This window comes from Dipodomys ordii, unplaced genomic scaffold (assembly GCF_000151885.1).
Source record: "Dipodomys ordii isolate 6190 unplaced genomic scaffold, Dord_2.0 Scaffold83, whole genome shotgun sequence".
Lineage (NCBI taxonomy): Eukaryota > Metazoa > Chordata > Mammalia > Rodentia > Heteromyidae > Dipodomys > Dipodomys ordii.
In genome coordinates, this window is record NW_012267299.1 from 5,325,355 (window position 1) to 5,351,229 (window position 25,875).

The following is a 25,875-nucleotide window of genomic DNA, read 5'->3' on the forward strand; positions in this document are numbered from 1 at the left end:
GTTAAAGTAACAGAAAGCTAATGTAGAAACAAAGACTTTCATATCATTATGAATAGGAAAGAACTTCCTTAATCTAGTAGCTACCGAAGAAAGTATCTACCAAACATCTAAAGAAATACATTGGATTCATTGAAGCTATTCTCTCAAGACGCAGAAGGAAGCCTTTAAGAACAATTTGTTTTACCTTGTCTACTTCCACATTACCTTCAGTGTTATGTTTGGAAGGCCTCTTATATACCAAGTTAAAAAAAAAAGTTAAAAAGGTAAGAGAAGAAAAAGTTAGTCTTTTAATCACAAGACATAGACAAAAGAAAGAATCGATCAACAAGTAACTCAAAGTACTGACAGTTCCACAAGACTGCTAAATAAAGAGAAAAATGCCTTTAGAAACAAAACAGTTTATATAAATGAGTGATGTTATCTGTCAGATACTAAAATCCAACATCACAAGGATGCCAATGCTCTGGAAATTGCAAAACAGAATCACAATAGTTTTAAATACAACTTCTACATGGTTATACCTGGAAAATAGGCAAACTAATGGTAAAATAATCTGGAGGGCCAAGAGTAAACAAAAAACTTTTCAAGAAAAAAAAATTATGTGTCATCAGGGCTTTAGGTGAAGGAAAGATACTTGCATAATCAGATACTATGGCTTACTGTAGTACCATAGTAATGTGTTTAGCAAAGAGAACAGAAAATGCAGTACTCTCCTGTCATCATGTCCAAACTAAGATTCTATTTGTAGCTTGTTCTTTCCTTACTGTTTCATCATTCCCTTAGTGAAAAGACCATTCATGTTGTCACTTGATTTCCCATGCTAGCTTTCATAGTGTAAATCTTACTATTCAAAACAGAGGCAGGGAAGACTTTGAATTTAAACTATTTAAAAAGAAAATGACATAGTAAGCAATTTTAAACGAAATTAGTGAGGATTAAAAATGAGTAAAAATAATCAAAACACTATTTGTTACCATTAAAATAAAATGAAAATTACCATTTTGATCAAAGTGAGAGTAGTTATATGTAAGAATATCTTTGACTACAGAAATATAAAGCTAATGCCAATCTTCCAAAACAAAATAGGACAAAATAAAAAGAGACTATCAACTCAAAGATATTAAAGTAAAACAGCTTTGGTGAAGGTAAAACACAATTAAAAATTGTTCTATGTAAGAATAAAATATAATAAAAATATAAATAATGAGCAAAGACATTAAATCAAATCTAAACAAACCATAGTGTTAATATCAGATAAAATTCAATGTAAAAAATTAAAACAATAAATGTAAATCACTGTATTTTTTGATTTACATAATATGTTTCAAGAAAACAAATCATTAGGACTATGGGAAAAAGAACTCTTCTTCATTGCTAGTGGGAATGAAAACTAGTTCGGCCACTCTAGACATAAACATAGCAATTTCTCAAAAAATTAAAAGCAGATCTATTATATGATCAAACTATACCACTTCTGGGAAAATAGCCAGAAGAAGCAAGCTCACCATTCTAGAGTGATACCTATGTATCCATGTATATTCATGTTTACATTAGCCAAAATTTAAAATGAACAGAGCTGCCCATCAAAAGAAGATAAAGAAAACGTGGTACACCTATATGCCTTAGAATTGAATTTAAGACATTTAGAAGAATGATTACTTACAGGGAAAAGGATTAAAAAAAAACAATGATCACATTAAGTCAATAAGCCATTCTCATTAAGATAAGTATCACAATTTTCTTCCACTTGTGGAAATTAGGAGAAAATAACACCCCTACTCCCCCCAAAAAACAAAACAAAATAACTAAGGTCATAAAAGTAAGAGTGTCTCTTAGGAAGGTAATATAAAAGTGGAAAGGGAAAGGAAGAGGGTAATAACAAAAGTAAGGGATGAAATATGGTCAAAGTACATTATATGCATAAATTCAAATGTCTAGGTGAAACCCTTACTATGGTAAATTTAATAAATGTCAGTTAAAAGAGAAAAAATGTTAAATTGGTAAAATAAATATAAATGATACAAATCAAGCAGCATCAAAGGGTGGATCATAGATCTACCTCACTTATAAATAGTGGAAAAATAAAATTAGCAAATAAATTATTTTAGGAAATCAAGATTCTTAAAAACTTTTTAAAAGAAAAATATAATTTTTAAAGAAAATGTATATGACAAAAAACTCAAAGTAATTGTTTTGTTCCTTTTCTTAAAATGATGAGGATCATATTGAATTTAATGTTATGTGCTTGACATTGCTTATTGCTTACAGTATTCATTATCTCACTGTCTTTCCTGGAGATTAAAAACAAAAAAAAAAAACCTAGTAATACAAAAAAAATATATAAAAGACCTTTAGTTCCAATTGTGCTAAAAAACAATTTATAGCTATTGAGAACAATCACTATACATTCAGGAGCTAATTCTTAAAATGACTAAAAAAAATGGAAGCAAGCAGAAAGAGGAAATAGTGCAGCAGTAGCAGAAATTAATAAATGGAAAACAAAGAATCAAAGCCCAAATTTGATTATGTCACAAATCTCTTAAGTGGAAGGGGGCAAGAGTAAAATAAAGAGCTATTTTTTTTAAAAAATCACATTGGGTTTGAGAGTTTTATTTTATATCCATGATCACAAAAATAACTGGTACTGGTTATCCAAAATAAGTTCAAATTCCCATTCTTTATAACTTCGCTCCTTCACAGACTTGTGTCTTGTATCCATGCCTATTCTAGCCCATAACTGCTACCTAGTGTCCATGGCTCCTTATTTTAGTTAGAAAATACAAGGCAATACATCAAATATTTTCCTGGGTCACTGAACTATAAAATATGGAAATCCACTTTCCTCCAACCAGTGAACATGAAGTATACCTGGTACTATCGAATTCAACCCCTCTACTTGAGCTGATTCCTATTCCTCTTTGCTTCCTTCAATTATCCCACTCTCTTGATTCAGCCTCCATCTTCCTCCAGATCTGGCATTCCTCACATCAGCCATACATTCTATATTATTTTTATATCCTTGTTTCAAGGTTTGGTCTTCCGCTTGCTCAGCTGGCACTGTCAGTTGAGCCATGCAGCCAGCCAGATTTTTGCTGGTTATTTTTAGAGATGGAATCTTACTAACTTTTCTACCACAGCTGGCTTCATACTTCAATCCTCCAGATTTCAGCCTCCAGAGTAGCTAGGATTACAGGCATGGGGCATCAGTGCTTATCTTTCTTAACAGTAAAACCTTCAAACAAGTTGCTGGTGCTCAATCTAAACTGTTACATCTCCAATTTTCTCTGCAATATGCTTTGATTCTAATTTTGGTTCCTACTGACCAAAAACTTCTCCCACTTTCTCATTTGGACAAATTCATTTCTCTGTACTATATTACTAGAATAATCAGTAATATTTGGAATAAATATTCCTCTTTTAGAAATACCCTCTCTTGAATTGGTTCTCTTATTATAACAGTTCTTCTCTGTCTTTCTAGATGCTTCCTCTTGCATCTTCAAAATGTTTTAAATGTATTAGGGTTCTTTCATGGACAAAATATTCACCTCCACTCCTCACCTCACCACCCTTTTCCTCTCTGCTCTCCAGCAAACTTTGACATGGGCTTTACATACAAAATAGCAAGTGCTGACCACTTTAGCCACCACTATCTCATCCTCATCATAACTATGAAAGTTAGGGATTATTTTTCCAAATGTTACAGACAAGGAAACTGAGGCTCACAGAAGTAATAAAGTAAATCACAAACTGAATGCAGTAATATGAATAGAAATTATATCTGTTTCCAAATATAAGCTTCAACCTATCAAGAAAAATATATGAAGAAATTTGTGCCTGATTCTTTAACTTATATTAATAACAATTAACTTAACTATTAATAAGCTCTGTAATTTTCTATGGGCTCACCCTTTTTAATTAGCATCAATTAGTTGTAGAGGAAGATTCCATTTTAACAAGTCCATTTGTGTACACAATGTATCTTAATCATAATCACAACTTCCATCATTCTCTATCTTCCCCAAGTCCCCTTCTCAAATCAACCTCGTGAAGTTTCCTTGTTGCATTTTCAGAGATGTACTTAAAGTATTTTGACTATTATCACAATCCCTTTCCCATCTTTGATAGAAACTTTTGCATTTGCACATATAACTTAAGGCAACAGAAAAAGTACAATTAACACAGCAAAGCATTTTTGTAATTTTTTTGTTTCCATAACCCTTTGAAAATGTATATACCTCTAACAAACACATTAATGTCTGTGATACTGATAAATCTGATTCTACCTTTCTATAATATTTAAAATTTTTCTAATGTTCAACACAATACAATGTATGTTTATAAAAATTATTTATGTGATAGTGTTTAATATTTTAATTTATAATCTAAAACAAGTACTCAACAGCCTGAAAGACGTGACCTAATTCTACTCACATCCAATTTACTGTAGATGATGTTTATTAGGACCATAGCCATGTCTATTCATTTGTATATAGTCTTACAATTGCTTTGAACTAAAACATCAGAGTTGAGTATCTGTAACAGAGACTACACAGCCTACAACACTTAAAATATTGACTTTTAGGTCCTTTACAAAACAAAAAAGAAATGTATTAACTTCTAATCCAGGGTAATTCATACTCATAAAATATAAATACTTCAGTATAAGATTTCAACAATATGTTAATTTATAACCCAACTATCTACAAACTATTTAATTTCAAACAGAAGAAACACTGCACATTAGCATCTACCTAGTTATATCTTAAAATCCTTCATCTAGTACTCTAATACAGATAATTTATAACTTGTTGATTTATATACATACAATTCTCAAGATTTAAAATGTTTAATAGTTAGAAATCTAGGGAAAAATAGAAGGGAAGAAAAGAAAGAGTTTTGCAAACAAAAATGCTCATTTTTTTCCTATGGTTGATTTCTGTGATTTTTAAAAACATTACAGCAATCTATTTTTATACTGGCATTTTTTAATTTCACATATATTATTCAAAGATTTTTCTCTTGCCAGGCATAGTGGTTCAAGACTATATTATCCTAGCAAAAAGGAGACAGAAACCAGGAGCATCACAGGCCAAAGCCCTAAACAAAAAGTTACCAACAACTCCCCCATTTCAACAAATAAGCCAGGCAAAGTAACTCAAGCCTATTATCTCAGCTAAACAGGGATCAAGATCTGGGCCACCTTTAGGCAAAAAAACATATTCCCTACTGGAAAAACAAAGCAATAAAGTACTCAGGGCATGATTCAAGCAATAGAGTACCTGCCTACCAAGCATGAGGCCCTATCTTCAAACCCAATATCCCCTCCTCAAAGATTGAATCTCAAGAAAACTGCTACCATAGAAAAGACGAATTGAATAAGGCCAAAGGAATTTTGTAGACTATCCACACATGGTGGATAGTCAATAAGTGTAGCATTAAGCTGCCATGAAGTAAAGTGTTTAGTTTTTTTATTTTAAAACCTTAAACAGGAAGTGGCGCTGTAGCTCAAGTGGTAGAGCGCTAGCCTTGAGCTGAAGAGCTGAGGGACAACGCCCAGGCCCAGAGTTCAAGCCCCACGACCGACAAAAAAAAAAAAAAAAAAGGGTAAAACCTTAAACATTATATACTATTTACTCAGTTAAATCCACAGTGTCAGTTGCACTAGCATTTGGGGTTGAGTAACAATCCATTAAATACTTAATGGATTGAGATAAAGAATACAAAAAACAACTCAATACCTTCAAAATATATCATTTCACAGACTGAAAATCTTAAGGCAATCTTTAGTTTAAGAAAGCTACCAAGATTCCCATTTACATGCCATATTCCAAAAGAAGGAATCCAGCAGAGTTCCTACAACAATTGCATATTTAACTTTGTCTATCATAAACGTGCACTGAGAGGCAGCTGCCAAAAGGAGTTATTTACCCATTTAGGGAAAACAATTTGATATACTTATTTTTAAGTGCTGAATATTTAATGCCTTACATGACCTTTATTGGCATGAAAAGAGGGAAGGCCAGGAAAAGAAAAAAAAAAATCCATGGTATCAAGGATTTCCTCTTACCATAATTCTAAACCATCTTCCAGAAGATAGACATGTGGAGGCTGGGAAACATCTGTACTCAGTTGGATAACTGGGAGCAGGAAAGGGTACAGGTTCTTGCTGTCTGCTCCTAATCCCTATGGGAAGTATAAATACAACTTATGATAAGACACTCTAAGGTCCCTCCCCCACAACAAAAAGTAACCTAACATAGAAAAGAAAGGAAACCAATTTATAAAAATTAAAATATTTGTGTTGTTTAAGGTAGTCTTGATTATGGACACTAGTAAAACAAAGTTATTGCTATTAGTTACTAGAAAGTAAGGTTCAAAAAATATTGTTCAACTGCCTAATAGCAGCAAAAACATGTATGCCACGAGTTCATTTAAAGCATTTCCACATACAGGTTAAGTATCCCTTATTGGAAATCAGTGGGATTAGAAATGATTCTTGTTTCTGATTGTTTTTTTTGGGGGGAGGGGATGGGCATTTAGAATATTTGCAACATACATAATGAAGTATCTTGGAAACAAGACACAAATCTAAACTTAAAATTAACTTATGTTTTATATATCTCTTATATACATATCCTGAAGATAACTGTATGCAATGTTTATAGTGTATCACCATTTTTTACTGTGATCTATAACATCAGGTAAGACAGGGAATTGTCTGTTGAGTATCATATCAATGAAACCAATTTCATATTTTAGAACATTTCAAATTCCAGATTGGCAATGTTTAGCCTTCCTTATGACTACAGAAGAGGTATTAATACTGGTTTTTTAAATTGTATATATATTCTCCTCTAAATGATGAATGGAAAATGAATTCATCCTAAATGGCAATGAAAAATCAAATTACAGCATATCCTATTTTAGAATACCAGTAGCCATGAAAAAGAATTTGGCATGGAATAAAAAAAAAAAAAAGATACAGAAATGTACCTAACAATTCTATGTTAAAGAACTTAAAAATATACCTATATATTTAGTATATGCATAAAATGTTTCTGAAAGCAAATAGAAAAACCAGGCATATATAGGAAAAGGAAGAAAGATGAAGAAGCAAAACTATTTTTTAACTTTTGTGTGTGATCTTTAAAAATATGTACACACTATTTTTAATTAAGAACTTGCATTGTATTTTAATGAGCTGAACATATAAAGATGGAGGAAGTAAAAGGGGTTTAATTGAAAATTATAGTTTGCCTGCTGCTGTCTCATGAGAGATTGACTGGGTATATAACAGTAGTGATATTTTAGAAGGAAATGAAAATGATTAAAAACTCTATCTCTATGCCATAATAATCTCTGTAATTTAATAAATACAGGAAGGAAATCAAATGAACTATTAAACATCTCTTCACTTACAAAGTACAATGTCAACAGTTTATAACAAATTACAATGCCACAAAATAAATACATATAACCCTTTTGGTAACATCTGCAAACTCAATTCCATTTGTTTGTTTACTATTTACTATAGTCACGATGAATTCCTATAATTTTCTCCTGCTGTACTAAAACTGCAAACGTCACATCTCTGACATTTAGCAACCACTACTTTGTTTTTTGATTATGTTCCACCTTTTTAGATTCATGTATGAGATCTTGCAATATTTTCCTTTCAGTTCATCTTTATCTGTGGAGCATAAACACTTACATAGACATACAAGAAATTTATTTATGTATTTATTTTTGGTCGGTTGTGGGGCTTGAACTCTGGGCCTGGGCACTGTCCCTCAGCTCTCCAGCTCAGGGCTAGCTCTCTACCACTTGAGCCACAGCACCACTTCCAGTTTTCTGGTGGTTTATTGGAAATAAAGAGTCTCATGGACTTCCTGCCTGGGCTGGCTTTGACCCACAATCCTCAGATCTCAGTCTCCTGAGTAGTTAGGATTACAGGCATGAGCCACTGGCGCCCTGCAATGTTTATTTTTAAGTCAACTTCTCCAATTAAAAAAAGCTTCTCTAATACAACAATAATTTGGAAGAACTTAGTAAAGAGTTTTTTCAAAATAACAATTCAAGTGCCAATAAATAAGTATAGGACCTTAAAACTCAATTAAATTCCATTCAGCACAGCTCAATATTTACAAAAGAGAGGAAAGAGGGAGGGAATTAAGAAAAACTAGTCAAGTTCATTTACACTACCCAAGTAGAAAAATTCCTAGGAAAATTAGAATGTACTAACTCAAATACCGAGTCAAATAGGCAAAATTTGCTAACATTACCAAAACTAAACTAAACAAATTTACATGTAAGTTTTTTAGTCAAAGTTATGAAATTCCATACCTGGTAATCTAGTGGTTGAAAAATGTGACAGTCCCCAACATATAGATTTAAATAAACTGGAATACAGTTTGAACCCACAGTAAATATTAGATGCTACACAGGACACTATGGATGCTTATAAGTAAAATTAATCAATTCTTAAGAAAACTATTAGAGCCAGTGCCTATGGCTCCTAGATACCCAGGAGGGCTAAAACTTGTGGATCACAGTTCAAAGCCAGACTAGACAGGAAAGTCTGTGATTCCAATTAATGACCAACAAGTAAGAAATGGAGATGTGGCTCAAGTGGTACCAGCCTTGAATGAAAAAGCTCAGGGACATCATCTAGGCCCTAAGTTCATTAGACACACTATAAATTAACTATACAACTTTGGGGGGAGTGAAGTCAGGAGGGGAAAAACTGGGAGGGAATGAGGAAGGAAATGTACTCATTACCTGAATCATATAACTGTAACCCTTCTGTACATCACCTTTAAAATAAAATTTTTATTAAAAACCTATCAGAAGTGACTGAAGGGAGAGAATCACATTCTACTATAATTATATAAAGATTAAGGGAAAAACTGAACTATCTGTGAAATTTTAAGGGAAAAAAATGGAACTAGTACCCTCTAGATATTTAGTCTTTCTCAGACAGTGTTTAGCTTTGTCTCAAGAACACACTGATCAGGTATAAGTCTATAATCTACAATTGAATTTTCCAAACATCACACATTTAAATCATCTGACTACAAGACAACATTACCAGAAGGCCTCTCAAACTCTTGACTGAACTAACACATGGCCTTCCCTAAAAAACTGTTCCTTTTCATACATTTCTAACTCACATGACATGAACCACTGTCTGTCAACCAGTTCCTTCTTACTGCCTTACCTATTCCACAGCTATTTAATCCTTAATTCTATACGTTTACTTTTTTTTCAAAATTTTCCTGTTCTTTCCATAGCATTAATTCAGGTCCTTAACATTTTTTTTTAAATCCTTAACAGAAGAACATCTTAATTGATCTTCTTGACGTTGGTTTTACCCCCATTCAAAACCAGTGGTACCCTGACTACTTTCTCTTTTTTAATCCCAATACCAGGGCTTGAACTCAAGGCTTGGAAATTGCCCCTTTTTTGCTCAAGGCTGGTATCATGCCTCTAATCCACCTTTTTTGTTGGTTATTTGGAGATGAAATCTGGAGGAATTTTCTGCCTGGGCTGGCTGCAACCCAGATCCTCAGATCTCATCCTTCTGAGTAACTAAGAATTATAGGTGTAAGCCACCATCAACTGGCACCTGATTACTTTAAAAAAAAAAAAAAAGGCCAGGTGCCAGCTAAAAAGCATCTATATCCAAAAGCACATAGAAAACTGCTCTCCTCAGAACTAACATAAAATAACTGTTTATTTTCTAATAGGATAAAACAAATGGCCTTAAGATAAGGAAATAACAGGTAGGGCATGATAAAAATTGAGAAGATTAACTTGTAATAGGTAGAAAACTGAAATATGCTTTACTTAGGAAAAACATCAAAATAGTAACATCCTAAAGAAACAAAGCTACACAACATCAAACTTCCTTCTTCACTCACCTTTCAACTCAGCTTTACTGCCCACTGCTAAGGTAGACAGACAAGATATTGATAGTTGTTGAAGTTTAGAAATGTTTATAGATGTATTATACTTCCTTCTTTCACTTCAAATTTTTCATAACAGAAAGTAAATAAAAGCAGGCAACCAAAGATTAACAGATATAAATAAAGTATCTAATATGAACAACAAGGAAACACACGAAGTATATTGAAGAAAACAGACCAAGCAGAGAAGAAAGCTTGGAAAAAAAATCAATCACTAATAATATCCTTGGTAGAACAAAATACTGTAGTCATTAAACAAAAGTAAAATACACAAAATGATTTCTCAATAAAAAAAAATTCCTAGACATTAAAAGTGACAGTAGGGGAAAAACAAAAAAGTCAACAAAAAAGTTCAAAGATAAGGTTGAGGAATCTCCCAGAGCAAACACACAAAAGTAAGAAAAAGAAGAAAATGAACAGTAAGAAAATGAGGACAACTTGAGAATATCCATCATCTAAGTAACAAAAAATTTAAAAAGATAGAAACAAACAGAAAGGGAAAACCCAATAAAATACAATAGAGTTATCTAAATGCAAGGATGTGAATTTACAGTTTAAAATGTCTACCATGTGGCCAAACACTGTGATGAAATCACAGCCACATCACCATGAAAGTGAAAACAGAAATACTGAGATAAATATACAAACTGTTATAAAGAAGAAAGGATAATACAACTGAGAATTAGAATAACTTTAGGATTTCTACAGCACCTTCAAAAACTATATATTAGGTAATGGTAAAATGTCTATAAATTTGTGAGTGGTTAAACTACTTATTTATGTACAAGTAGACAAAGACAATTTAATATATGTAAAAAAATCTCCCCAAAAAGCTGCCTTCCACCTATCTTTTGCAGAATATAAATGACATTCATAGGTATTACCTGAAATAGAGAATTAAGCAAGATAACAATGACAGAAGACAGAAATCAAGCAGAATACATAGGCAAGAGGAATCCTTTTCATGGCAGTGAGAAGGATAAACTGTAACAAATATACACAGCAGAAAGTAAGTCCAAACAAAAATAAAACTACTTATCTATTTATGTAAGACAATAAAAGTAGCAAAGCACCTATTAAGTGTGTTCATGATAAAGGTTTGTTTAGATAAAAGGTGAAAAGTATAGGTCCAATTAAAAAGGAATCTAAGATGATCACCTAAGATTCTTTGGCTTTTCATAAATACATCCTTTCCCCATTATTCATCCAACACTCTAGATACTACTATGAAGACATAATTAAATTCCCAAAATACAAGGAATCAGGAGATTTAACATGTTTCTTAAGGACCTGTCAAAGATGGAGCCAAAATATGTAAAAGGGGCCCCCAACTAACAGCTAGCAAGTCAATTATGATCTCAGACCAACCACTCAAGGAATTGAATTCCACCATAAAGCTGGGAAAGTGTACAAATCAACTCTACCCCAAAGCCTCCAGGGGAGAGTCTGGCATATAGCTTCAATTTCAGCCTGCTAAACACTGATGACAGACATTGGACATGCCATGACAGATTTCTTACTTAAAAAATCCACAGGATAATAAAACAGATGATTTACATGCTTTTGGTTTGTTTCTGTTTGGGCAGTACTAAGAATTAACATCAAGCCCTCATGCTTCAGTTGAAAAAGCCTTAAACTTTTCCCAAGAAGAGGCATGTACTGTGATCCTTCTACCTTGGTCTTGAGAGAATCTAGGGCCACTAGCATGCACCACTATGTTCAAGCTTGTTTCTGAGATATGGTCTTTCATTATATTTTCAGGGTCTGGCCTCAAACTTTGACATTCTTACCTCTGCCTCCCAAATAGCTACAGTTACAGACATGACTCACTGTATCCACCATAGAAGGATATTTTTTTAAGCCATCAAGTTTCTTATAATTTACTGCAAAATAAATATGAACATATACACTAAGAAAATAAAATGATTAATATAGGGGGTTAAAGGGTGAGAAGACTGTATGCAAAAAAATTAAATTAAGCTAGGTGCAGGGGTTCACATCTGTAATCCTAGCTAATCAGATAGCTGAGGTTTGAGAATCAAGGTTCAAAGGCAGCCTGGACAGGAAAGCTCCTAAGACTCTTATCTCCAATTCACTACCAAAAGAGGAAGAAAAATAAAAGTAGAGCTGTGGCTCAAGTGGTAGAGTGCTAGCCTTAAGCAAAAAACTCAGGGACAGCACTCAGACCCAGAGTTCAAGTCCAGGACTGGCAAAAAATAAGTAATAATAATGAAATAATTTTATACATATAAATGTATGCATACACATATATATACACATACACATATATATATATACACAACACACACACACACACACACACACACACACACACACACACACACACACACACACACACACACACACGCTTTCAACAGCCTTGGGGGGAAAAAAATCTCCATTACAATGCATAGAATTTCTCAAATGCACTCAAAAAGTAAACAAAAGTTGTCTATAAAACTGTTTAGATGACATATTTTTATGTCACTACCAGTAAGATAAATCAAATTAAGACAATGAAAAACTTAAGAACAAGGAAACTAAGAAACTCTATGGCGAAGTGACTTACCTGAACAAGATGAATAAGTGTTGTCAGAATAGCACATCTCAACATATTGTGTTCCTCACTCTGCTTCCAAAGAAGAGGTAAATACTGCACCAAACATCCTACATACGGTCGTATCTATCATAACAGAAGGGAAAACAAAATAATTCTATTAGGAAAATAGTAATTTACTGAGAATCAGAGCACTATTAAGTCCCAAGCAAAATGCCAATAGTACAGGAAGGCTTGATAACATTGCCTTGGGCATTTATGACCAGTAAAAACCTTCCTCCTTGTGGAGTTGTTTCAGTTATTGGGATAGCACTTCATGTTACAGAACCAGACTTGTATGACCATCTCATCCAGAGGCTAAAATCTCAGATTCCACCACAGAAAAATTTCTTCACTTAGCCTCAAGTAGAATGATCCTAGTCTATAAAAAAAAAGTTTAAGTTTGTACCATTTTATTCCTTTTGTGTTAATGACCTCTGGCTCTTTCTCCTCTCACTCCTGATCTTTTATGATGGTGATGATGGAGGCAACAACTGAATTGGTTGCTTATATTGCATCTATATACAGTAGATTAAAAAAAAATCCATTTCCCACAAAGTAATGTCTCTCACTTACTGATATTTAGTATATTATTTAGCATGGTTTATTCATTAGAATAACTGTTACTTTCTATATAATTTAAAGGCATGTGATAAGTTTCTGAGTCATGACTACCTTATGATGTGGAAAAACTGCCATTTGGAAAAATCCGGTAAGTCTGAATTCCACAAGTAGCTTGACAAAAAAAATTTTAATTCCCACCTCAAGGTTTCTATGAGGATAACATGAGATATGTATGTGAAACTCTTAACACTATAAGTTTACATGAACTAGTTGGGGGACAGAAGCTCATGCCTGTAATCCGAGCTAGTCAGGAGGCTGAGATCTGAGGATCATGGTTCAAAGCCAGCCCAAGTAGCAAAGTCCATGAGACTCTTATCTCCAATTAACCACCAGAACACCAGAAGTGGTGCTGTGGCTCTTGACTAGCCTTGACTGCAAAGAGGCTCAGGGACAGTGCACCCAGGCTCTGAGTTCAAGTCCCATGACCAAAAAAAAAAAGATTAAATCTACTGTCTTTACTCCATATTTGATAACTATTCTTATCAATAAAAAATAAAGCAACAATGGGTCAAAATTCACAAATAGCAAATCCAAGAGTAAAGTTATGCCTGTGAACTCCAAATCATTCATCTTTCCCTAATACCTCACAGAGTTATGTTGGTGTTTTTCTTTTATTTTTTCTCTTTTATTTTCTTTTATTTTTTTTCTCTTTTATTTTTTCCATTTTATTTTTTTCTATTTTATTTTTGCTGTACTGGGCCTTGAACTCAGAACCCTGAACCTGCTAAACAAATGCTCTAACCACTTGATTTATACCCCATAAAGGAAATGTGCTCCTCTTTTTTTAGTTGTGGAGCTGAGGATTGAATCCTCAGGATTTGTGTATGCTAGACAAGTGTTCTTCCATTCAACTACATCCTCCTTACGTTTGTGCTTTTCAAACAAAGGTACAGATAGTGATGAATTAGGGTATAAAAAGTTACAGACTATAAGGTGGTTTCCTGAGCTATCATTTTTTCACAAAAATCAAGGACAAAAGGAAGCTAAATAACTATTAAGAACTTTAGGTTAAACCAAGTATGGGCAAAATGTGTATTAGAATAGGAAACAATTTCTTTTCTAACCAAGAAAACTTGTATTTGTTTTTGAAACTATACCCTCCAACATTGAATTTGAAGGTTAGTAAGCTAAATTGGAGCTTCTAAAATATCAAAAATTCTACTTTCTAGATGTGTACCAATAGCTCATGCCTGTAATCCTAGCTACTCAGAAGGCTGAGATGTGAGGACTGCAGTTCAAAGCCAGCCTGGCAGGAATGTCTGCAAGACTCTTATCTCCAATCAATCACAGAAAAAGCTGGAAGAGGTGCTATGGCTCAAGTGGTAGAGTGCTAGCTTTGAGCAAAATGAGTCCAGGCAAAGTTCAAAGCCCAAGATTAGAAAAACAAAATATCCTACTTCCTAAACACCTCTACATTGTTAATATAATTTTACCATTTTAATTTTCTTCCTCATTTTTTTAAACTTTAAATACAAATGTCAATTTTGAATACAGAACTGAAACATTTTAAGAATGCTTATGTTAGAAACATTTTAAGAATGCTTTGTCATTTAAACAATGTACATTAATCTGAAGATTACATTACTATATTAACAAATTCTATATGCATTTTAACTCTGACATACATTTTTGTTTTACAACAAACTTACCTGTATGTTGACTCTTTCAATTACACAAGAAAGAACATGCAGAACATGCATCTTTGTGTCACATTCAGTAACTTGCTGCAGTAACTGAAAAAGGAGTGTGAACACGCTTTCCAAATACTGCAGGAAACAAAGAAAAGGCTCAGAAGACAAATATGAAGACCTCCTCCACACACAGATGGAAATAAGTAAACCACAGTGCAAAAGCAATGAAGAAAAAACATAAAGCCAAACAAATCCTCAACGATACTTCAACAACCTGTCTGGGTCAGAGAGAAATTTTTATTACTGCTTAAATAAATCCATTTCAGAAATGTAACCATCAACAAACTGAGAAACATTTAGAAGAGACTGCCTAAACAAGAAATGTTTAAATTTTATTCTATCAACTAAGCTGTTCACAGTGCCCTGTCATTATTCTTCCATATACATATGTTGTCTATCACAAAGAAATACAAGACCTATGTATTGAGGCAAAGAGTACCAATTAATGCAATCAAATGGACAGCCACCTGAAAGGCCCCTTAACGTATAGACATTTGTCTGTGTATTAGAAAATGAAAAATGAGGTCTGGGAAGGTGGATCAGCGGTAGAGCACTTGCCTTGCATGCATGAGGCCCTGGGTTCGATTCCTCAGCACCACATAAGCAAAAAGAAAAAAGCCGGAAGTGGCGCTGTGGCTCAAGTGGTAGAGCGCTAACCCTGAGCTGAAGAGCTGAGGGACAGCGCCCAGGCCCAGAGTTCAGGCCCCACGACTGGACCCCCCCCCCAAAAAAAAATGAAAAATGAGCTTTTATCCTGATTGATCTAAAATCAAACAACAACAACAAAAACACACCACAACAGCTTTCATAAAACATACATTTGTTTAATCAGATATCTGGTTAATTTGTTATTGAGGGAGTTCTTTAATTTCTTGGAAGAGCTTCATTTGGGTCTATTTTATAGAATTTTTTTAACATATTTATAACATTAAACAAAACTTACCAACTATTTCCTTAAAGATCTTATACATTTGCGACCTACAAATTCCCCCACATATGACAAACACAAGTATACAAAGAAAGACATTTAATCATGTAACTTCTCACCTAGTCCTCTAAAGAATAAACACTAACTCCAATCCTGTTTACATATTTACTAAGTCTAAGTACCAGCTCTGTGAAAACACCATGCTATGTGCTAGGGGTTGAATGAAGAGTAAAAAGATATGAGAATAGCTAGGTGTGGTGGCTCAGACCTATAATCCTAGCTACCTGGAGGATCATGGTGGTTTGAAGACATCCTAGGCAGAAAAGTCTAAGAGACTCCATCTCCAGTTAATTAGTAAATGTCTGATTGGATATACAGTTCAAGTGGTAGAGTGCCAACCCTGAGTGAGCAAGAGTCCCAGGCCCTGAGCGTAAGCTTCAATACTGACACCAAAAAAGTTTTTTAAAAGAGTAGAAATGTAATAGACCCACATAAAATTTAAATACTACCTATTTTATGATCAGGAGAAAAGAAAAATGTGGCAGTCAATTTGAAAATAGATGTCCAGATAGCTAAACATAAATGTGCAAAGTGTTACTAATAAAAGTTTAACAAAATAGTTATGCTCTGCTGGCTGATGTTAATTCATACCTATAATCCTAGTTACTTAGGAGGTTGAGATCTGAACATCATGATTCAAAGCCAGCCCAGGTAGAAAAGTCTGAGACTCTTATCTCCAATTAACCAGAAAAAAAGCAGGAAGTAGAGGAGCAGAACAAGTGAAAGAATGTTAGCCTAAGCTAGGCACCAGTGGCTAATGCCTATAAACCTAGCTATTAAAGAGGCTGAGATCTGAGGATCATAGTTCAAAGCCAGCCCAGGCAGTAAAGTCCATGAGACTCTTATTTCCAATAAACCACCAGAAAACCAGAAGTGGTACTATGGCTCAAGTAGTAGAGCACTAGCCTTGAGCTGAGGGACAGCACCTAAGCCAAAAGTTCAAGCCCCACAACCGCCCCCCGCCCCCCCAAAAAAAAAACTCATTAAGAATGTTAGCTTTGAGCAGCAAAGTGAGAACTCAAGGCCCTGAGGTTAAGCCACTGGAGTATACATAAGCACACAAATAATGCATGTGTAAATAAATAAATAGAGACCCCCCATCTCTCAACAAATAAGCTGTTTATGGTGGCACATGCTTTGTGGAAGGCACAAATAGGAGGAGTGCAGTCCAGGCTAAGCTAGGCAAAAACACAAAACTTTATTTGGAAAAATAAAGCAAAAAAGTCTGGGGGTATGGCTCAAATGCAAGAGCACCCTGAGTCTCTGAGTTTAAACCTCTTACTGTTGAGAATAGAAAGTAATGTCCTCCAAAATAATCCAAAATTCTTTTAAATTCAACCTACATACATACATACATACACACACACACACACACATATAAATAAAACAAACATGTACAAAAATACTTGTGTTCAAAACACTAACAAAAACTGTTAGAAAATCTGGAAATCAGTACTCTTACCGGTAAAAATTGATCTGTTCTAAATTCAAAATCATCAACAGGTAAAAAAGCAGTTAAGGAAAACTGAGAACTAAAAGATGAAGCTTATCAAAATAAAAATATACCTAAAACAAGTATTAAACAATCATTTTAAACTACATCTGAAAGTCTTATAAATAGATTTTTTAGCCCCATGCATGAATAAATGAACAAATGAAATCGATGAATGAAGCTAACGCTAACAATCTTCTTTACAATTAAATATGTTCAAATTTTAGAAGGATATTTAACTTCAGAGTTGTAGCTGTTTCAATTCGAACCTAAAACAAAGTATAGCATGAGTTTTTCATCATTCTAGAACTATAACATCATTTAGTACTTAACCAAAAATAAATTGGTAACATACCACTCTATTTGTTTTGTTAACATTAAAGTCATAGATCACATTACCATGTGGAAATAAAACGATATCCCTCATAGGTTCATCTTTGTGCACTTTACAGTATTCTTTCATTTGCTTATGGACAGTCTTTAAATCCAGAGGGTGCTTACAGAAAGAAAGGCTGGGCATAAAGTATGTAGAAAGCAGAGGACTAAGGTCAGTGACAAGAGATGCCAGAAGAAAAGACTGAGAATCAGAACAACAGCATGGATCTGAGAAAGCTGGAGGACAGCTACATGAAAAGGGCAGGAGGAGATAAGGAAGGAGAAAAGGTAAACAACACAAACACTATATCTAAGGTCAATACCATAAATCCTTAAATCTCAAGGATTTTCTAAATTCCAAAGCTCACAAATACAACCTCCCAAATTTTGTTTTATATTTCACCTTGTTTTCTAGGTAAATCATACCATTACAACCTGATCTCCTTATTTGCTCAAGTTTTGCCTAACTACTCAGCTAAGTTGGCAAAGGGTAACATACTCATAGTTTCTAGATCAAGTTACAGGAACTCAAGCCATGACTAAATTCTAGTTTCCTATGCATAAAATAATCTATATAAAGCTTACTCCCTGGCTACAGTGCTATATGCTATACTTTTCACATCTGTAATAGTACTACTTTTCGCTTTGAAGCCATTTTAAAGAAAAAAAAAGTTCTGAACATTTTATAGGAGCTTCTAATGTCTTGAGATGTTGATTAGGTGGCTGACATACCACTAAATCTTGATCTTGAAGCAAGTTACAGATTGCCTGGTATAGCATGGGTCTTAAGTCAGGCTTGAATTTCACAGAAATCCACTGACCAATAAGCCAAATCACTCTGCGCCTCAATGGCTTATACCTAGGTAGAGAAAAATCATGGAATTAAAGAAGTCTATTAAAGAAGTCTTATATTTAAGGAGTCTATTTCATTTAATATATTTCATTATTTAACTCTAAAATGTACTAATAAATGCATTCTGCCTTTACATAAAAGCTATTTCTAAATGTACAACAGCATGAAATACTGACCATAAATTCCTGATCTAAGTTAGTAAAAATTTAGAGGCATATATACACATATTTGTGTAATATGTATATATTAATGATCTTTTTACATTTAAAAACTATGACAACTTGTAATCCAGAACTTGGGGAGCAGCAAGAAGGATCATGAGTTTGAGTTCACTCTGGGATATATAGTAAATTCAGTATCAGTCTGAACTACAATAGCAAGACTGTCTCAAGAAAACAAGGACTCACTCACTAGTGGTAGAGTATACAACTCTGGCATTCGCAAAGTCCTGGGTTTGATTTCTAGGACTCAAAAAAAAAAAAAAGGAAGGGCTGGGAAGGCGGCTCAGTGGTAGAGTGCTTGCCTTGCATGCATGAGGCCCTGGGTTCGATTCCTCAGTACAACATAAGCAGAAAAAGCTGGAAGTGGTGCTGTGGCTCAAGTGGTAGAGCACTCGCCTTGAGCTGAAGAGCCCAGCCCCAGAGTTCAGGCCCCACGACCGACAAAAAAAAAAAAAAAGGAAATAAAAAGAATTGTAATGATGATCAGTACATATAAATGAAGGCCATTTCTACTCTTCAAGGAACTAAAGACAGTACTGACATCCTAAATCCTAAAACTGGCGAGGTAACAGTAAGTGGTATCCAAATACCACCAAAAAAAAATGTATTGCCATTAGTAACGAAAGGATAAAATTTTAATATTTTTTAATATTTTTATTTATCCCAACACTCAAAATACCCCTTCAACATATTATCAATACTTACTATATTCTTTTTTTTTTTTGCCAGTCTTGGGGCTTGAACTCAGAGCCTTGGCACTGTCCCTGAGCTTCTTTCACTCAAGGCTAGCACTCTACCACTTCAGCCACAGCGCCACTTCTGGCTTTTGATGCTTATGTGGTATGAGGAATCGAACCCAGGGCTTCATGCATGCTAGGCAAGCACTCTACCACTGAACCACATTCCCAGACCTACATTTTTAAAATTTAAATTTAAATGAATTAAAATTTTCCATAATGTCACTAAGCATATCTAAAGTTCTTAACAGTCCTGTGAGAGGAGCTACAGTACTAAACAGTGAGTCTAAATGAAACAGCCATATGTTTTAAGGATAATTAGATCTCCTCAATGGATGCTTTCTTTCCATTAAAGTCTTACTAGCACCTTGGCAAAATCAAAGGTTATTTTATTTAACACTGGCTCTGTAGAACACTGCCAATTCTACATAATGAAAATATTTGTTGACTAAATGAGTAACCGAAAAGATAAATTTCACCTTACTGGATAAAAATTGTACCTTTACCCAGGTACCAGTGGCTCACACCTATAATCCTAGTTACTCAGGAGGCTGACATGAGGATCAAGGTTCAAAGCCAGCCCAGGTAATAAAGTCCATGAGACTCTTAACTTCAATAAACTACTAAGAAAAATCCAGTGGCAATGTGGCTCAAGTGGTAAAGTGCTAGCCTTGAACACAAAGAGGCTCAGGCAAAGTACCCAGGCTCTAAGTTCAAGCCCCAGGACCAGTTAAAAAAGAAAACTAATTCTCTCTCTCTCGTTCTCTCTCCCCTCCCAAAATAAGCTTTTAGTCTTTAATTTTAAATCAAGAATTTTTAACAACTTTTTAATTTTTAAAAAGAATTTGTAACAGAGTTTTCTCCTTCTGTTCATTCACCAAAAAAATTAAGATAGGCAAACACTTACTTGTAAAACAAAGAAACTAGGAAAGATGTTCCTAAATGTTATATGGATTTTCACTAGTGAGAGAGACACCACAATAAGAGTCTAAAGTGTATTCAAGTGCCTTCTGAGATGTTTTTGCTAAACCTACTCTACTGTCTCCTCAAAGACTTGTAGTATGGCTCTATATGAATTTCCACAAGTCACTTTTCATGGATGTTACTTCTAATAATTAAACACAGTCCCTCTTTGCACAGCTTATATCTGGGCCTTGGGAATCTGTATCTTCTCTCACCTTCGCATAAAGTCCTATTTCTTTTCTCCTACAAATGATCATTTATGTGAAATACTTTACAACTATCACAATTCCTGTAATTATGAAAACAAGTAACATAGAAATCTAGTCTTTTACCTATATTTCAGCTATAAATTTCAGAAGTCTTCTTTTCTACAGTACATAATAACTGCTAAGTCATACTATCACCTTTTCAAAATTGTAAACAATTTCTTTTTTTTGGTCGGTCATGGGGCTTGAACTCTGGGCCTGGGCGCTGTCCCTGCGCTCTTCAGCTCAAGGCAAGCGCTCTACCACTTGAGCTACAGCGCCACTTCCGGTTTTCTAGTGGTTTATTGGAGACAGGAGTCACCCGGGCTGGCTTTGAACCACGATCATCAGATCTCAGCTTCTTTTTTTTAATTTTATTTTTATTTTATTTTTTTATTTTATTTTATTATTTTTTTTATTTTTTTTGTCGGTCGTGGGGCTTGAACTCTGGGCCTGGGCACTGTCCCTCAGCTCTTCAGCTCAAGGCGAGCGCTCTACCACTTGAGCTACAGCGCCACTTCCAAGATCTCAGCCTCTTGAGTAGCTAGGATTACAGGTGTGAGCCACTGGTGCCCAGCTTCAAAATGTAAACAATTTCAATGCTTACTTTCCTTCATTAAAAAAAAAAGTAAAGCAAAAGAAACACAGAAATTATACTTGCCTGTTGTGAGTGACTTGTAATTCTGGAAGAAGTTGACTTTTAAACCACTGATCAAAATCAATACTGTCAAAAAGTTCATAAGCAGCTAATCCAACAGCATTATATACTAAAAAGAAAATTTAAGAAAGGAAAAGATTTCAGACTACTTGATCTTTTGTGCAAAACTAAAACTACTGCACATGGTGGCTTAAACCTGTAATACAGCACTTAAAAAGATCAAAGCAGGAGGATGGTAAGTTCAAGGAATATACAACATGTTAATCAGGAAAATTATTGAAACTGACATTAAAAAAAACATAGTTTAAGTAATTTTAGTCCAAGCTTTTCCCAAAAACTTCACAATAGAAAACTAAATTCATTCAAATTATAAAATAGTATCTAAACAGATCTAGATACTATCTAAAATAGCATCTAAACAGATCATCAATGTGTATCACAAGCATCACTTGGATGGCTGAGGCAGAAAATTAAAGAGCTACGGTAAATTTAAGATCAGCCTTGGCTATATCATGAAACCTTGTCTCAAAAAAACAAATGAACAAACAAAAATGATCTGCTTCTAAATAGAGACAATGTTTAATGATATGATCTCTGATATCTTTATCTAATATCCTGGCATTAAACATTCCACAGTATTGTAATTAACTGTCTATTTCACTGGTTATCTCCCTTACCACAGTTCAGATGTTTAATTACTGTATATATCTGCTCTCCTAACACAATACCAAACACAACACAGATCATCTAACAACTAGTTAAATACATATTTAAATCATTTCAGTTTTACATACCAGCATCTTTGATTAACAGTGCTTCCATATCTTCTACATTGGTGGGTCCTTTAAAAAAAGTTGTTATATTTTAGTTTTTAACCAGTACATAAAAAAATTACGCTTTAATATCACATGATATGCAGATGCATGACACATTGTATAATGTTTTAACCAGGTTAAGTATCTATCTCCTTAATCTATATAATTATTTTGTGGCTATAAACATTTATTAGTTTCTTCTCTTTTAAATGAACAGTACATTACTGTTAAATATGGTCACCATACTGTGACAGAACTTCTTGCTTTAAACAAATGGTAACAATGCTAAATAATCCATCTTTCCTCATCTCCTCCCTCTTATCCCAGCCTCTGGTAACTGACATTCTATTTGCAACTTCTGTAAGACCGACTTTTTTACATTTCACAAGAATACGATCGTGCAGTACCTGTCTTTCTGTATAAAATTTATCTTAAAAATAACATTTTTAGCTGGGAAGCAGTAGTTATCCTGACTACTCAAGAGGCTGAAATCTAAGGATCACAGTTGGAAGCCAGTTGAGACAGGAAAGTCCACGAGACTCATCTTCAATTAACCAGCAAAAACCCAGAAGTGGAGCTGTTGCTCAAATGGTAGAGTACTATCCTTGAACAAAAAAGCTTAGGGACAATGCTCAGGTCCTTAGTTTAAGACCAGCACAAATAAAGAGTAATAATAATTTTTTTTCACTTTTACTGCAATTAATAGCTTATATTTAAAAATCTGAGGTAAAAATGATTTATGAACAAAATGTGCTATTAATTAAATCAAACTAGTTAATATTTCTACCATCTTAAATACATTTCCGTAGTGACAACTGAAATTTTCCTCTTAGCCCTGGAATGTGAAACTATATTAACTATATTTATCACAGAAACTTTTTTGTGTATGTGCCAGTTTGGGGGCTTGAACTCAGAACATGTGTACTCTCCCTGAGAGTGACAGCTCCACTTCCACCTTTTTTTTGGTGTTTAATTGGAGGTAAGAGTCTCACAGACTTTCCTGTTTGAGCGCACTTCAAATTGTGATCCTTGGCTCTCAGCCTGCCAAGTAGCTAGAATTAAAAGCATGAGTAACTGGTGCCTGGCTAAAACTTCTAAAATATTTTATTCCTCCTAGAACTTTAAGCCCTTTAAACATTGCTTCCCATTCTCTCCTCATTCTAGTCTTTGCTTCTATCAGCTGGACTATTGTAGATTTCACATGTAATTGTTTATATTTGTATACATCATTTATATATACAATATATAACATAATTTTGTTTATATAATTGTATATTTTATATATATCAGTTCACAGTATAATTTCACTTGGCATGATATTCTCTCATCCCATCTATGATGTCATAAAGACAATTTCTTTTCCTTTTAAGGCTATGTAGTATTCTATTGGTTATGTATGAATACCCGTTAGACGTGCATGCATGTGAGGCTGGAGATACAACTCAGTAATAGAACACTTGGACAGCATAACACTTAACTAGCAAAAGCCAGATCCTAAATTCAATCCCCAGTGTCATAAACAAACAAAAACATGCATGCACATTTAATAGCAAAGTCTTATTTTTATTGTGAAAATACTGTACAATAGCAAAGTCTTTTAAGTTTTATTGTCATCACCAATGGAGAATACAGGCACAACATATAAAAGCATAAAATTAGTTAGAAAAATCATTTTACTGTATTTTTAAATGTTCTAATAAGCAAAACTCTTCAAAACATATACCGTAAACTGCTGCTGAATTATACTCTCTTATGCTAAGAGAATTAAAATTATACAATAGAAAAAAATTCAAGAACTAGAAGCCAAGGATATATAATTCACAAAACAAGTGCTACATTTAAAAAAAAAGTTTAAAGGCTACAGAAACACTTTAAATAGAGTCAAATTAAAAGTATAAACTGACACTGATGGCCAGAAGAAATAAAAAATTTTTAAAGAAGCTGCCAATCTCTGCTATCCTATTCATGCAGGAGGATGGCATAGCTGACAGTGAAAAACAATTTACTTAGTAAGTGCAAGTTTTCTTTAAAAAAATGTTCTAACAAGTCGGCGCCAGTGGCTCACGCCTATAATCCTAGCTACTCAGGAGGCTGAGATCTGAGGATCAAGGTTCAAAGTCAGACCAGGCAAGAAAGTCCATGAGACTCTCACCTCCAATTATTCACCAGAAAACCAGAAGTGGCTGTGACACAAAGTGGTAGAGTGCTAGCCTTATTATCAAAAAAGCTCAGAGTCAGCTCCCAGTTCAGGGAGACAATCACTAAATTTAAGTAATCCCACATGAAGAAACCAGTAACTACACCTTGCAAATTATTCAACACAAGAGTATTATCCTCATCTTTAAAGTTTAACATGATAAACTGGATAAATAGTTCATTATTTCACTTGGCTTATTTTATGCAGAAGACTGAGGCTTTTGAGAGAACAGCTTAAAAAGTGGAGTCACACTGACAATCTACTTGCTCTTGTTTCCTTACATTGCTACTACTCAAATGTGTGTACACACACAAATGTGTGCACATGTATGGGTACTGAGGTTTGAACTCAGGGCCTCTTGCCTGATAGTCAGGCACTCTACTATACCTTTAGCCTTATAACAAGTCTCATTTCCTAGCATAAACCACCTGTTTTAGACTTCCCATCACATCTACACTAACCAGGCACATACTACCACCTTCTTCCAGTTGAGAAAGTCTCCTAGAACTTCATTCCTAAGTATCTAAGCTTCCCACAGAGCCGGGATGACAGGCACATGCGACTGCACCTACTTATTGCTGAGAAGCACTCTTGTGTATATGCCAAAGCTGCCTTGAACCTCAGTCCTTCTGATCTCAGCCTCCCAAATAGCAAGAATTACTAGTGTGGGTCACTGGCATCTGGTGTCGATTACTCAATTCTTGATCATATATACCATGAGTCTTGCCCTCCAATAATAATAATAATAACAACAACAACAACAAACTATTCTCTCAGATTTCATTGCCTTTTATCTCTTACAAGCAATTCATACTAATTTCTGACAACATAATCATCTCCAATATTTCCTTTCATACTTTGGGATACTTTTATTGTTTGTGTCCTGGTCTTAGGGCTTGAACTCAGGATCTGTGTACTGTCCCTGAGCTTATTTGTTCTTTTCTCCCCTCAAGGCTAGTGTTCTGCCACCTGAACCACAGCTCCATTTCAGCTTTTGTAGGTTTTGGAGATAAAGGTCTCATGGACTTTTTCCTGCCCAGGCTAGAATTGAGCTGTGTTCCTCGGATCTCAGCCTCCTAAAGAGCTACGATTATATCCATGAGACACAGGTTCCTGGCCAGAACACTTTCTTATTAAGCCTTTTTGTAGGTTATTTTGCTTCTTCCCTACATTGAAAATCTTAGGTTTTGGCTTTGAACCTCTTTTCCCTCCTTATAAAGGCTCCTTATAAACATATACCCCATAAACTGTCTATAACCAATTGTAGTATTCTCTGAAATAAAGACTGTAAACCTCAAGAACATTTGTAGCCACATTGCATTCGATCATTTGGTCAGGTCAGTCAGCTAAGAAACAGTAACTGAGTATTCCAGCTACTAGGAATAAAGTACAAATAAAAGAGTTATGATCGGGGCTGGGAAGGTGGCTCAGTGGTAGAGCGCTTGCCTTGCATGC

The 25,875-nt window shown here is 34.4% G+C and overlaps 1 protein-coding gene across 1 annotated transcript in view; it reads right to left on the bottom strand.

The window, feature by feature from the left end:
• Ipo11 (importin 11) overlaps positions 1-25,875 on the bottom strand; it is a 129,334-nt gene that overhangs the window by 58,721 nt on the left and 44,738 nt on the right. Inside the window, exons 14-22 of the mRNA XM_013025287.1 lie at positions 22,203-22,250; positions 21,412-21,517; positions 18,464-18,590; positions 17,592-17,625; positions 17,327-17,367; positions 14,835-14,951; positions 12,535-12,648; positions 6,068-6,183; positions 4,552-4,554 (exon numbers count right to left, since the gene is read on the bottom strand). Coding sequence (XP_012880741.1) covers positions 4,552-4,554; positions 6,068-6,183; positions 12,535-12,648; positions 14,835-14,951; positions 17,327-17,367; positions 17,592-17,625; positions 18,464-18,590; positions 21,412-21,517; positions 22,203-22,250 — 706 coding nt within the window. The remainder of the gene's footprint in view (positions 1-4,551; positions 4,555-6,067; positions 6,184-12,534; positions 12,649-14,834; positions 14,952-17,326; positions 17,368-17,591; positions 17,626-18,463; positions 18,591-21,411; positions 21,518-22,202; positions 22,251-25,875) is intronic.